The sequence below is a fragment of the Pristiophorus japonicus genome, chromosome 16 (genome assembly GCF_044704955.1).
Source record: "Pristiophorus japonicus isolate sPriJap1 chromosome 16, sPriJap1.hap1, whole genome shotgun sequence".
NCBI lineage: Eukaryota > Metazoa > Chordata > Chondrichthyes > Pristiophoridae > Pristiophorus > Pristiophorus japonicus.
Genome location: NC_091992.1, coordinates 29,325,522 through 29,340,030, shown reverse-complemented (window position 1 = coordinate 29,340,030; position 14,509 = coordinate 29,325,522). Strand labels below are relative to the sequence as shown.

Sequence of the window (14,509 nt, the reverse complement as noted above, 5' to 3'; positions counted from 1 at the left end):
CCATGACCATCAACAAATTTGCAGGCTGCACCACCATCAACAACTTTGCAGGCTGGGCCATTTCCACCCTCGTGGTGGGCAATGGTAGCTGACTGACAGCATCCGCACAGTTCTCGGTGCCTGGCCTGTGGCGGATGGTATTTATACGCTGATAGTGCGAGTGTCCACCTTTGTATGCGGGCTGAGGCATTAGTATTTATCCCCTTGTTTTCAGCGAACAGGGATATGAGGGGCTTGTGATCGGTTTCCAGCTCAAATTTGAGGCCAAACAGGTACTAATGCATTTTCTTTACCCCGAACACACACGCTAATGCCTCTTTCTCAATCATGCTGTAGGCCCTCTTGGCCTTAGACAAGCTTCAGGAAGCATAGGCGACAGGTTGCAACTTCCCCGCAACGTTAGTTTGTTGTAATACACACCCGACTCCGTACGACGACGCATCACATGCTAGCACGAGTCTTTTACACGGGTTATACAATACAAGCAGCTTGTTGGAGCATAAAATGTTTCTGGCTTTCTCAAAAGCAATTACTTATTTTTTTTCTCATACCCAGTTCTTACCTTTACGCAACAAGTCATGTAGGGGCTCTAAGAGGGTGTTTAACCCCGGTAGGAAGTTACCAAAATAGTTGAGGAGTCCCAGGAACGACCGCAGCTCCATGACGTTCTGTGGCCTGGACGTGTTCGTGATAGCCTCTGTCTTGGCATCTGTGGGCTGAATGCTGTCCGCCGTGAACTTTCTCTCCAAAAACTCCACTTCTGTTGCCATGAAGACGCATTTCGACCTCTTCAGCCGCAGCCCTACGCGGTCCAGTCGCTGGAGGACCTCCTCCAGGTTTTGTAGGTACTCGACGGTGTCCTGACCCATGACCAATATGTTGTCCTGAAAAACCACTGTGCGTGGTATCGACTTGAGTAGGCTCTCCATGTTTCTCTGGAAGATCGCTGCAGCCGACCAAATTCCAAATGGGCATCTGTTATAGATGAACAGTCCCTTGCGCGTGTTGATGCAGGTGAGGCCCTTCGAAGACTCCTCCAGCTCCTGCGTCATGTAGGCCGAAGTCAGGTCGAGCTTGGTGAACGTCTTGCCTCCTGCCAGCGCAAATAGGTCGTCTGCCTTAGGTAGCGGGTATTGGTCCTGTAGCGAGAAACGATTAATAGTTACTTTATAATCGCCGCAAATCCTGACCGTGCCATCACTTTTGAGTACTGGAACAATCGGGCTGGCCCACTCATTGAATTCCACTGGGGAGACGATGCCCTCGCGTTGCAGCCTGTCCAGCTCGATTTCCACTCTCTCCCTCATCATGTGAGGTACCGCTCGGGCCTTGTGGTGAATGGGTCGTGCCTCTGGGACCAAGTGGATCTGCATCTTCGCCCCAGAAAAGTTGCCAATGCCTGATTCAAAAAGGGAAGGAAATTTGTTAAGAACCTGGGTACATGAGGCCTCATCGACATGTGATAGCACTCGGATGTCATCCCAGTTCCAGCGGATTTTGCCCAGCCAGCTCCTTCCAAGCAGTGTAGAGCCATCGCCCGGGACAATCCAGAGCGGCAGTTCGCGCATCGTGCCCTCGTAGGTGACCTTGACCATGGCGCTGCCCAGGACAGCGATAAACACTTTGGTGTACGTTTTCAGTTTCGTGTGGATGGGGCTCAGGGCTGGTCTGAGTGCCTGGTCTGAGTGCCTTGTTGCGCCACAGTCTCTCAAACATCTTTTTACTCATGATGGATTGGCTAGCGCCAGTGTCCAGTTCCATGGCTACGGGTAAGCCATTCAATTTTACGTTTAGCATTATAGGTGGACATTTCATCGAAAATGTGTGCACCCCATGTACTTCAGTATCTGCCTCCTCTCTCTGAGGCTCGAAATTGCTTTAATCCACCATGGACCGGTCTTCCTCTGCCACGTGGTGGTTAGCAGGTTTTGTAGAGCTTGCAGCTTGTCTGCAAGCTCATTGGAGGTGCCCCATTGTTCCACAGCCCTTGCAAACATACCCTTTGAAGCGGCATGAGTAGGCTGAATGGAAGCCTCCACAACGCCAACAAGGTGTGAATTGCCTTGCATTCATCCTTTGTTGCGGACTGAGTCATCTGGGTCACCTGAGGCTTGCTGGCGGTTGCAGACTCGTGGTTTCTGCCCTGTACATTTCTGCTCGCAAACACAGTTGCAGTTAATTTATGAACATTGCTCGCACTTGTGTGCTGAGAGATTTGTTTGGTGTTATCACTGGTGGACATAAATGCCTGTGCTATTGCAATGGCCTTACTGAGGGTCGGTGTCTCTACAGTCAAACATTTTTGTAGAATGGTCTCGTGGCCAATGCCCAGTACAAAAAAGTCTCTGAGCATTTGCTCCAGGTAGCCATCAAACTCACATTGTCCTGCAAGTTGCCTTAGCTCGGCGAAGTAGTTCGCCACTTCCTGACCTTCAGATCGCTGGTACGTACAGAACTGATACCTCGCCATCAGCATGCTCTCCCTCGGGTTAAGATGCTCCCGAACCAGTGTACACAACTCCTTATACAACTTATCTGTGGGTTTCACCGGAGCCAGAAGATTTTTCATGAGGCTGTAGGTCGGTGCCCCGCAGACCGTGAGAAGGACCTTTTTGTAGCGCTTCATTCTCCATCCAGCTCGTTGGCTATAAAGTACTGGTCTAGCCGTTCGACATAGGCTTCCCAGTCCTCACCCTCCGAGAACTTCTCCAGGATGCCCACAGTTTTCTGCATCTTTGCATTGGATTCGTATTCTCGTCACCAGTTATTGTGTTCCTAACACAGATGAGGCTGCACACAGGGAGGTTAAAGTAACAGTAACTTCAGTCTTTATTAAGACACTCCAGAGTGAGAAACAGGCCTTAGGGGCCGGCTTATATACAGTGCTCCCAAGGGATGCTGGGATCCCTTGGGACTTCAGGGGATGCGTTCCCTGGTGGCGGAACATGGGAGTGCATGTTTTACAGATACACAACAGGTACTGGGCCTTCAAGTAGGATTTGTTACGAAGCATTCGGTTTAAAGATCAATTTTCAGTTGTTGTCCTATGCTCTGCATCACCAAAAGTATAATGGAGTATTTAGGATACGATCGTGGGGGTCATTGCTTCTCCAGCTTTACCTGAAATTATTAAATGCTAGTTGCAGTTAAGGGAAAACCTTCAAAGAAAAGATGGGTAGTGAACTACGGGACATGGTTATTCCTGGGTGCAACCTTACAATTCACCCTCATTTTGAGGGTAACCCCCTTCATTACTAAACAATCAGTGGCATTTTTAATAGAACTCTATGTATCTTAAGATTTACTGTATATTTTGTAAATGCCACAAAGCTTCAGGGACATAAATTTGTCCCCATTCAGTGTTGCCACACCTTACACCTACAGCCCATGGCTGAATCTTCCTCAAATTGGAAAGCCTTTGGGGCCGAAATTGCCCCTTTCTATAAAAGTCGTGACCACCTCAAAGAGGGGGGGCGCCATTTTGAAATTTGCCCTCGTGGGTTCTCCCAGCGGAGAACGTCTCCGCTTGTGTTGCCGCCCCGTCGACCCCTTACCGACCTGCGGATGACTCAGCGCGACGGCCATTCTGACCCACCCATTCCTCCGCCCCACTGACAATGGCCGTTCTGACCTGCCCACACTTCTGACCCTCTGATGACACCACATCCGCCCAGCTCCAAAACTAAAACCAAGAGCTGAATTTCCCCGGATTGTCCGCCCCATGCAGTGGGGTGGATGGTACACTTAAAGATCGGTAGGTGTGCCCTGTTTCGAGTGGAGGGCAATTTCACCCCACACCCTCCCCCTTCTCTTTGCTGCTCAATTAGAAAATCTTCATCAAAATATAAACTGCTTGTCCAGATTAACAAAACACGTTCATTTGCTTTTAGGCCAATGTCTTTGTGTCCACAGAACCTCAGAAATCAGTTCCAAAGGGTCTGTGTATTAATCATTTCCCAACCATATGGAAGGAAAATAGGACAGATTCCTTTATAGGCAATACAACAACAACAACTTGTACTTACATAGCGTCTTTAACATAGTGAAATGTCCCAAGGCGCTTCACAGGAGTGTTATGAGACAAAAAATTTGACACATAAGGAGAAATTAGCACAGGTGACCAAAACCTTGGTCAAAGAGGTAGGTTTTAAGGAGCGTCTTGAAGGAGGAAAGAGAGATGGAGAGGCAGAGAGGTTTAAGCAGGGAGTTCCAGAGCTTAGGACCTAGGCAACAGAAGGTACGGCCACCAATGGTTGAGCGATTATAATCAGGGATGCTCAAGAGGGCAAATACAAAATATCCAAATTTCTGATATTTGCCTTGCTCAGGTGATCCAATGCACTTGGGCACAGAGCCAGATAAATCTCCCCTCATTTATTCCCTTGTTCAGCCCCTATTCCCCCCTTGGATCAGCCAGTGGTGCCTTCATCTAGATGTGTGCAGTATAATGACAGGCTGGTTATGGAGAATGTCCCCAGTGTGTAACGCTAACATCTGATATTAATGGGTGAATAAAATAATTCAGCTAATCGCATTCTGTATTACCCATCACAATTTAATTGGTTTTGTTCTTAATATTTAAGTGTTTTTTTAAGGCAAATGAGTTTTAGTTACTTACGCCTCACAGTGATGTAGACTAGTTGTTTAATGTCATTATTCAGCCATTGCTTTCTCATTAATAACATGATGGGCCCAAGTTTCGGGCCGCACCTAGAACGGCACAGCCCCGACCTGGATGCCCGTTTTTCGCGCCACAAAGTGCGCCTAAAAAAAACTTACCTATTCTCCGGCTCCCTGCTGGTCCTCTGGAGCTGGGCGCGACGCAGCACGAGCTGTGGGGGGGCGGAGCTAGGTCCCTGCGCTGAAAACAGTGCCGGGACCTCTGCACAAGCGCGCTACAGTGGGCGCGCATGTGCAGTAGCTCCAGGCATCCAAAACTGTGTGGGAGGGGCCCGAAGCACGCAGCCTCTAGCCCTGGCCGAATGGCCTCACTGGGGCTGCGTGCATAAGGCTGCCTCCCACGCCCAGCTCCTACTTCCACCCGACCCGACTCGACTCCCGCTTCCCCGCCCCCCCCCCCGCCCCCCGCCCCCGGACCGGACCCGACCCCGACACCGACCCGACTCCTGCTTCCCTCCCGCCCCCCGGACCCAACCCGACCCCCCGGACTAGACCCGACCCACGCTTCTCCCCCACCCATCCCCGACCCGAACCGAACCGACCCGACCAGACCCATGCTCCCTCCCTACCCGAACCGACCCGACCTCCCTCCGCCCCCCCGACCCGACCCGCGCTCCCGATCCTGGACCCTGGACCCGACCCGACCCAACGCCACCTACCTGTAAATCTGGTGCTGGGGACGGGCCCTGCCCAAAGTCTTGGGCCCGGCCGGGCCCAGCCCATTCAGCCTCCCTCCCCCTTCTCCTTCACCCCCCCTTCTCCTTCCCCCCTACTCCTTTCCCCCCCCACTTCTCCTTTCCTTTTCCCCCCTCTCCTTCCCCTTCTCTTTCCCCTTCTCCTCTTCCCCTTCTCCTGCCCCCCTTCCCCTTCTCTCCCCCCTTCTTTCCCCCCTCCCCCTTCTCCCCCTTCCCTCCCACTTATCCCCCATCCCTCCGCCTTCCCTCCCTCCCCCTCTGCCTCCCCCCCCCTCTATCCCCCTCCTCCCCCTCCCCTCGCTGTCAGAAACACAGACACTGACAGAGAGTGAGAGACACACACAGACAGACAGAGAGATAGAGACACTGACAGAGACACACTGGAGGGGCAACCCAGCACGGTGTTGGAGGGCTCCCGGTGCTGCAGTCGGTAAGTAGAAAATGTTTTATTTATTGATTTTTTAAAAAATTATTTCTTATTAATTTTTTTTGATTGATTTATTGGTTGATTTATTGATGTTTTATCATTTATTATTGATGATGGCTCTTTATTTGTAAAACTGAAGTGTTTAATGTTTGTAAACTTCCCTTTAAACCCCCCCCCCCCCCCCACCATTCCCGACGCCTGATTTGTAACCTACAAAAATCTTCACTCACTCCATTCTAAGTTAGTTTTGAGTAAGTTTTCACTGCCGAAACTTTGAAAACAGGCGTATGTGGCTGGACACGCCCCCTTTTGAAAAAAAAATTCTGTTCCAAAATGAAACTGTTCTAACTGACTAGAACTGGAGCAAACTAAATGCCGAGAATTTGAATTTCTAAGATGCTCCGTTCTACACCAGTTGCTCCAAAAAATCAGGAGCAACTGAGGCCACTTGGGCCCGATGACTGTTGACCCATTTGTAAAAGTGTTTATACTGTGCCACGGTGCTGTGCTGCTGTTATATTACTCGTTTTATTTATCATGCGTAACACACTGCTAGCGCGAACTGGCCTGTTATTGCATAACAAACAATGGTATTGCTTGCACAGCTACTGCAAGGAGAGGCTGTGGACTGTTCAGGAGTTAAAGACTAATCCAGAGATCCAATGTAATACTGTAATTATTTGATTATCGCAGCGCTATTGCTATACACTTTGCCATTCAACAACTGAGCCTGTTATGCAAGAATTTATGGGTGACTTCACTGCATGTGAGGGAATAAGTATGATGCAAATGATATTGTAAAAACAAAGTGCTGGAATTAGAAAAAGTAATAGAAATCTGAACGGGAAAGCTAGGTTAAAATTTTGGGCTCAAGATTTCCCTCCGGGTGTTAGGCTCCTTAAACGCTGACTGAACTGTGTATGACTTGATTTCCAGCATTGTTGGTTTTATTTTTTACCTCCACAAATTATATTGTTAATTTGCTAGCATAAGAAAAACCAAAAAGCTCATCAAGCTTGCCGGTCTGGTAGCTTTCCCATTGTAAGATTTGGCCTTCTTTTGAATAACATTTGAATAACTTTTGAATAGTGTTTGAGTGCTAGTCATAGAAACATAGAAAATAGGTGCAGGAGTAGGCCATCCGGCCCTTCGAGCCTGCACCACCATTCAATAAAATCATGGCTGATCATTCATTCAGTACCCCGTTCCTGCTTTCTCTCCATACCCCTTGATCCCTTTAGCCGCAAGAGCCATATCTAACTCCCTCTTGAATATATCCAATGAACTGGCATCAACAACTCTCTGCGGTAGAGAATTCCACTGGTTAACAACTCTCTGAGTGAAGAAGTTCCTCCTCATCTCAGCCCTAAATGGCTTACCCCTTATCCTTAGACTGTGTCCCCTGGTTCTGGACTTCCCCAACATCGGGAACATTCTTCCCGCATCTAACCTGTCCAGTCCTGTCAGAATTTTATATGTTTCTATGAGATCCCCTCCATCCTTCGAAACTCCAGTGAATACAGGCCCAGTCGATCCAGTTTCTCCTCATATGTCAGTCCTGCCATCCCGGGAATCAGTCTGGTGAACCTTCGCTGCACTCCCTCAATAGCAAGAACGTCCTTCCTCAGATTAGGAGACCAAAACTGAACAGCATATTCCAGGTGGGGCCTCACCAAGGCCCTGTACAACTGCAGTAAGACTTCCCTGCTCCTATACTCAAATCCCCTTGCTATGAAGGCCAACATACCATTTGCCTTCTTCACCGCCTGCTGTACCTGCATGCCAACCTTCGATGACTGATGAACCATGACACCCAGGTCTCACTGCACCTACCCTTTTCCTAATCTGCCGCCATTCAGATAATACTCTGCCTTTGTGTTTTTGCCCCCAAAGTGGATAACCTCACATTTATCCACATTATACTGCATCTGCCATCCATTTGCCCACTCGCCTAACCTGTCCAAATCACCCTGCAGCCTCTTAGCATCCTCCTCACAGCTCACACCGCACCAAGTTTAGTGTCATCTGCAAACTTGGAGATATTACACTCAATTCCATCATCTAAATCATTAATATATATTGTAAAGAGCTGGAGTCCCAGCACTGAGCCCTGCGGCACTCCACTAGTCACTGCCTGCCATTCTGAAAAGGACCCGTTAATCCCGACTCTCTGCTTCCTGTCTGCCAACCAGTTCTCTATCCACGTCAGTACATTACCCCCAATACCATGTGCTTTGATTTTGCACACCAATCTCTTGTGTGGGACCTTGTCAAAAGCCTTTTGAAAGTCCAAATACACCACATCCACTGGTTCTCCCCTGTCCACTCTACTAGTTACATCCTCAAAAAATTCCAGAAGATTTGTCAAGCATGATTTCCCCTTCATAAATCCATGCTGACTTGGACCAATCCTATCACTGCTTTCCTAATGTGCTGTTATTTCATCCTTAATGATTGATTCCAACGTTTTCCCCACTACTGATATCAGGCTAACTGGTCTATAATTACCCATTTTCTCTCCTTCCTTTTTTAAAAAGTGGTGTTACATTAGCAACCCTCCAGTCCATAGGAACTGATCCAGAGTCGATAGACTGTTGGAAAATTATCACCAATGCATCCACTATTTCTAGGGCCACTTCTTTAAGTACTCTGGGATGTAGACTATCAGGCCCTGGGGATTTATCGGCCTTCAATCCCGTCAATTTCCCTAACACAATTTCCCGCCTAATAAGGATATCCTTCAGTTTCTCCTTCTCACTCGACCTTCGGACCCCTAGTACATCCGGAAGGTTATTTGTGTCTTTCTTTATGAAGACAGAACCAAAGTACTTGTTCAATTGGTCTGCCATTTCTTTGTTCCCCATTATAAATTCACCCGAATCCGACTGCAAGGGACCTATGTTTGTCTTCACTAATCTTTTTGTCTTCGCACATCTATAGAAGCTTTTGCAGTCAGTTTTTATGTTTCTGGCAAGCTTCCTCTCGTACTCTATATTCCCCTCTTAATTAAACCCTTTGTCCTCTTCTGCTGTATTTTAAATTTCTCCCAGTCCTCCGGCTTGCTACTTTTTCTGGCTAATTTGTATGCCTCTTCCTTGGATTTAACACTATCCTTAATTTCCCTTGTTGGCCACGGTTGAGCCACCTTCCCCATTTTATTTTTACTCCAGACAGGGGTGTACAATTGTTGAAGTTTGTCCATATGATCTTTAAAGGTTTGCCATTGCCTATCTACCGTCAACACTTCAAATATCATTTGCCAGTCTAATCTAGCCAATTCGCGCCTCATACCATCAAAGTTACCTTTCCTTAAGTTCAGGACCCTAGTTTCTGAATTAACTTTGTCACTCTCCATTTTAATAAAGAATTCTACCATATTATAGTCACTCTTCCCCAAGGGGCCTCGCACAACAAGATTGCTAATTAGTCCCTTCTCATTACACATCACCCAGTCTAGGATGGCCAGCTCTTTGGTTGGTTCCTCGACATATTGGTCGAGAAAACCATCCCTAATACACTCCAGGAAATCTTCCTCCACCGCATTGCTACCAGTTAGGTTAGCCCAATCAATATGTAGATTAAAGTCGCCCATGATTACTGCTGTACCTTTATTGCACACATTCCTTATTTCTTGTTTGATGCTGTCCCCAACTTCACTACTACTGTTTGGTGGCCTGTACACAACTCCCACTAGCATTTTCTGCCCTTTGGTATTCCGCAGCTCCACCCATACCGATTCCACATCATCCAAGCTAATGTCCTTCCTTACTATTGCATTAATTTCCTCTTTAACCAGCAACGTCACCCCGCCTCCTTTTCCTCTCTGTCTATCCTTCCTAAATGCAGAATACCCCTGGATGTTGAGTTCCCAGCCTTGGTCACCCTGGAGCCATGTCTCCGTGATGCCAATCACATCGTATCCATTAGCTGCTATCTGCGCAGTTAATTCGTCCACCTTATTCCGAATACTCCTCGCAGTGAGGCACAGAACCTTCAGGCTTGTCTTTTTAACACACCTTGACCCTTTAGAATTCTGCTGTAATGTGGCCCTTTTTGTTTTTTGCCTTGGGTTTCTCTGCCCTCCACTTTTACTATTCTCCTTTCTATCTTTTGCTTCTGTCTCCATTTTATTTCCCTCTGTCTCCCTGCAAAAGTTCCCATCCCCCTCCCATATTAGTTTAACTCCTCCAAAACAGCACTAGCAAACACTCCCCCTAGGACATTGGTTCTGGTCCTGCCCAGGTGCAGACCGTCTGGTTTGTACTGGTCCCACTTCCCCCAGAACCGGTTCCAATGTCCCAGGAATTTGAATCCCTCCCTTCTGCACCACTGCTCAAGCCACGTATTCATCTGAGCTATCCTGCAATTCCTACTCTGACTAGCACGTGGCATTGGTAGCAATCCTGAGATTACTACTTTTGAGGTCTTACTTTTTAATTTAACTCCTAACTCCCCAAAATTCATCTAGTAGGACCTCATCCCGTTTTTTACCTATATCGTTGGTACCTATATACAACACAACAACTGGCTGTTCACCCTCCCTTTTCAGAATGTCCTGCACCCGCTCCGAGACATCCTTGACCCTTGCACCAGGGAGGCAACATACCATCCTGGAGTCTTGGTTGCGGCCGCAGAAACGCCTATCTATTCCCCTTACAATCGAATCCCCATATCACTATTGCTCTCCCACTCTTTTTCCTGCCCTCCTGTGCAGCAGAGCCAGCCACGGTGCCATGAACTTGGCTGCTGCTGCCCTCCCCTGATGGGTCATCCCCCTCAACAGTACCCAAAGCGATCTATCTGTTTTGCAGGGGGATGACCGCACTGCTCTTCCTGTTGGTTTTCCATTCCCTATCTGGCTGTGGACCCTTTACCTGCGGTAAGACCAACTCACTAAATGTGCTATTCACATCATTCTCAGCGTCGTGCATGCTCCAGAGTGAATCCACCCACAGCTCCAGTTCCGCAACGCGGTCCGTCAGGAGCTGGAGGCAGATATACTTCCCGCACACATAGTCGTCAGGGACACCGGAAGCGTGCCTGACTTCCCACATGGTACAGGAGGAGCATAACACGTGTCCGAGCTGTCCTGCCATGACTTAACCTCTAGATTAACTTAATTTGGCAACAGAAATGCTAAGAGTTACTTACTGATATCGGAAAGAAAATGAAAAGCTACCCACCAATCACCAGCCAATCACTTACCCCCTTGGTTGTGACGTCACCTTTCGATTTCTTTCTACTTCTTTTTTGCCTTCTCTTCCCGCTGCAGCTGCACAAGCCACGCCTCTCCGACCGACGCTGGGCCTTTATAGGCCGCTCCGCTGTCCCCGGACTCCTGCTGCTCGCGCTCCCGCCTCTCCGAATGACGCTGGGCCTTTATAGGCTGCTCCGCTGCCCCCAGACTCCTGCTGCTCGCAATCCCACCTCTCCGAACAACACTGGGCCTTTATAGGCTGCTCCGCTGTCCCCGGACTCCTGCTGCTCGCGCTCCCACCTCTCCGAACAACGCTGGGCCTTTATAGGCTGCTCCGCTGCCCCCAGACTCCTGCTGCTCGCAATCCCACCTCTCCGAACAACACTGGGCCTTTATAGGCCGCTCCGCTGTCCCCGGACTCCTGCTGCCTGATTGTTTCAATAGGCTCTTCCTAATATATGGTTTAAATTGATATTTCTCGTGAATCCAATTTAGTCCAGTGCTCCTGCATTGCTGGGTTAATTCAAAGTCCCTCATCAATATATTTTATACATCTCAAGGCTATCCCTTAACCACCTTTTTAGACTGTAAAACTTTAGCCTATCTTTATCGAATCTTTCTGATGGATAAGGCAATGGGAGGAAGAAAGCATGAATGACTAAGTGAGCAGCCAGGATACTCGTTGATTTGAATGGTCTGTACTGTTGTTTTTTTTTGAGTCTTTGATAACTCTGGTCTCCAAATACCCTGAAATGTTGTTCTTTATTTCCCTAGGTAATTACTTGTTTTGGCATTTCTGTGAGTCTCTGCAGCTACATTGGGTTTGCGGTGGTAGCCTTACTGGTTGAAATCAACTCAATCTTCCTCCACCTGAGGCAGATGCTGCTGATGGCCAATATGCGCAAAACGACTTGCTTCCGCATCAACAGCATCATCAACCTGGGAACCTACGTCATCTTCCGCATCAGCACGCTGGCCTGGATGACACGCTGGCTGGTCCTAAATCGTGACAACATCCCTCTCCTGACCTACAGCATCGGCAGTGTGGGGATGGCCATCATGACTTTGATGAACATTGTGCTCTTTTACCGACTACTGAGAAGTGACTTTCTGAAGTCGAGCAGGTAAGGGAAGAAGGAAAAAGAAAAGTAAATGTGAAATGGTGTTCCAGCCCAATACTGGTGCTTGGATGTATGACCAAAGAGCAGAAGAGGGAACTTTTGCTCCTTTGAATTGAACCGAAGTTCTCTTAAATTAATGTGGAATTATAGCTAGCTTGCTGTCCTAAACTGTATACATATATATATATATATATATATTTGAAATCTGTACCTAATATTTTAAAAGGTCGGTTTTTTTGTAACTAATGATGTTTTGGTCTATATTTTAAAATGAAAATTATACAATCGTTTTGCAAAACGAAAATGTTTTTTCCTTAATGTCCTTTCAAACAAATGTCGCTAAATGTGCTACAAAGGAAAATTCCATAATATTACACTACTTGCTTCAAACTACATTGTGCCAGTGTTATGCTATCAGCCAATGTTGTTTAACTTCTGCAGTGATGTCACTAAACACTCCCCGAGAGGATAGTTTCATACTGGCTTTGTGAAAACACAATTTGGTAATTATAAATTCAGATGCCTGCAATTCTCAGTGGCTCAGCTAGGCCTCCAAAATGACTTTATTCAACACGATTCTGTTTGAATTATGAAGAACTGGGGAGTGAGACATCAAAGGTATTCTGGAAATAATGAAGCATTTGAATATTGTAATAAAGTACAGTGCTCATTTACTAAATGTCTTAATTTATATAAATGGTTGATCGGGTGTTGTTTCATTTACATAAACTGATGACACGGTTTAAATAGCTATACAGACATCCTGTGGTAGTGGTGTTTCAGTGTGGGACACAGACTAAGCAGATACAAGATACAGATTGATATATATATCTATATAAAACATAATTCCATCTTGAATGTACATAGCTTCATATATATGTAATATGTTTATCATGTATCTAGTGCACAACTAAACTGTTTTTGAAATTATGTTAACACTATCCCTTTCATTTTTTACTGTTGATATTTTACAATATAATTGTTCAGTTGTTTAAAATTTTTTAAACAGTATTCAGGCTCAGACAATTCCGAGCTTTCATTATATAGAGTAATTATTTTTGTCAGATTTTTCTTTTGATGAGAAATAATTTTATTTGTGGTAAATGTTCATATACTTTATTTAGTGACAAAATGGGAGTCACCAATTCTGAGACTGTTATTTGAGGATTTTTTAAATTTTTGGTATTTTGACTAATATTGACTAATGTGTGGAACTTAATGAGAAGAATATTAAATGTGAATCATTTGTTATAAAGAATTTGAGACTATGAATTTGAAAGTATTTATTATGAAAACACGCCTTTAATATGGCAGGAAGTCACTTTGGTCAGACCAGATGAGTATCTCCTGACTCTTCTTGTTGACATCAAATTTGATCATTTGAGGGTCATTTTCAGATATGGGCTGGTTTTTCAGTTTTGTCGTTTTCGGGGCGAAAACGGAGGTGGGACGGAAAAGTTACCACCCGGGTTATGTCTGCGCTGTGTGGAGAAATGTTTTAATCTGGGCCCTGCACCAGGAGCGCAGCGCGAAGGGAGGCGTTGTACAACTTTCGCTGCACAAAAATAGGAACCTCGCCAACTAAAGTGCGGGGCCGGGAGCCTTGGGAGGGGGAAACAAAATTCACAAAAACATTCAAAAAACATTGCCTACACCACCACAACACAAATTGAACAAAAAAAAAAGATTAAACACTGGAACGTAACTTTATCGCAGGTTATCTACCTCACCACCACCGGCAGGGCTGGACATCTGGCGGTCATCGCGGGCCGCGTTTCGGGGCGTATGGGTCGGGTGCACGTCGAAACTATTGCCGGTGTCACAAGCAGAGGCATTGCACACCCAGCAGTGCTTCTAAGTGCCGCCGCAAAACGGGACCAGAGGATCGCAACGCAGAAGACCTTGCCGCCCCATTTCTTGTCGCTCCGGGGCGAAAATCCAGCCCAATGGGTACAATTCTGATTTTTTCTCTCAACGTACCAAGTCTGAAAATCTTGTTGGATCTCTCTCTCTTCGACGTCACGGTGCCTCTTTATCGGTTAAAAATGCTACAGAGAGATCAAGGACTGATTCCTATTATATGATGATCTAAACTTTGGGAATGGGTGTAAATCCTATCAACTGGATTAAAATCTATTCTGTTTCAGGTTTAGGTGTTTGTAGCATAGTGGAACCAATGCATATTTCAGGCTGAAATTAAAGTGGGGGAAGGGAAAAAGAAATAGTTTGCAAGGTGTGAGGGACCTTCTTCGTGATTGCATTGAATTACATAGAAACAGCTTGTTTGACTCAGCCGGTCGGTGTCCATGTTTATCCTCCACATACGCAATAGTCTTAATCCCATGTGCTTTCCCTGTTCCCATATCCTTTATCCCCACCACCCCCCCTT

At 46.6% G+C, this 14,509-nt stretch overlaps 1 protein-coding gene across 1 annotated transcript in view; it reads left to right on the top strand.

Annotated features, from left to right (window-relative positions):
* The window catches only part of tlcd2 (TLC domain containing 2), a 102,935-nt gene extending 90,566 nt beyond the window's left edge, over window positions 1-12,369 (top strand). Inside the window, exon 4 of the mRNA XM_070857166.1 lies at window positions 11,774-12,369. Coding sequence (XP_070713267.1) covers window positions 11,774-12,127 — 354 coding nt within the window. The 3' untranslated portion in view covers window positions 12,128-12,369. The remainder of the gene's footprint in view (window positions 1-11,773) is intronic.
* Window positions 12,370-14,509: the final 2,140 nt, after the last annotated feature.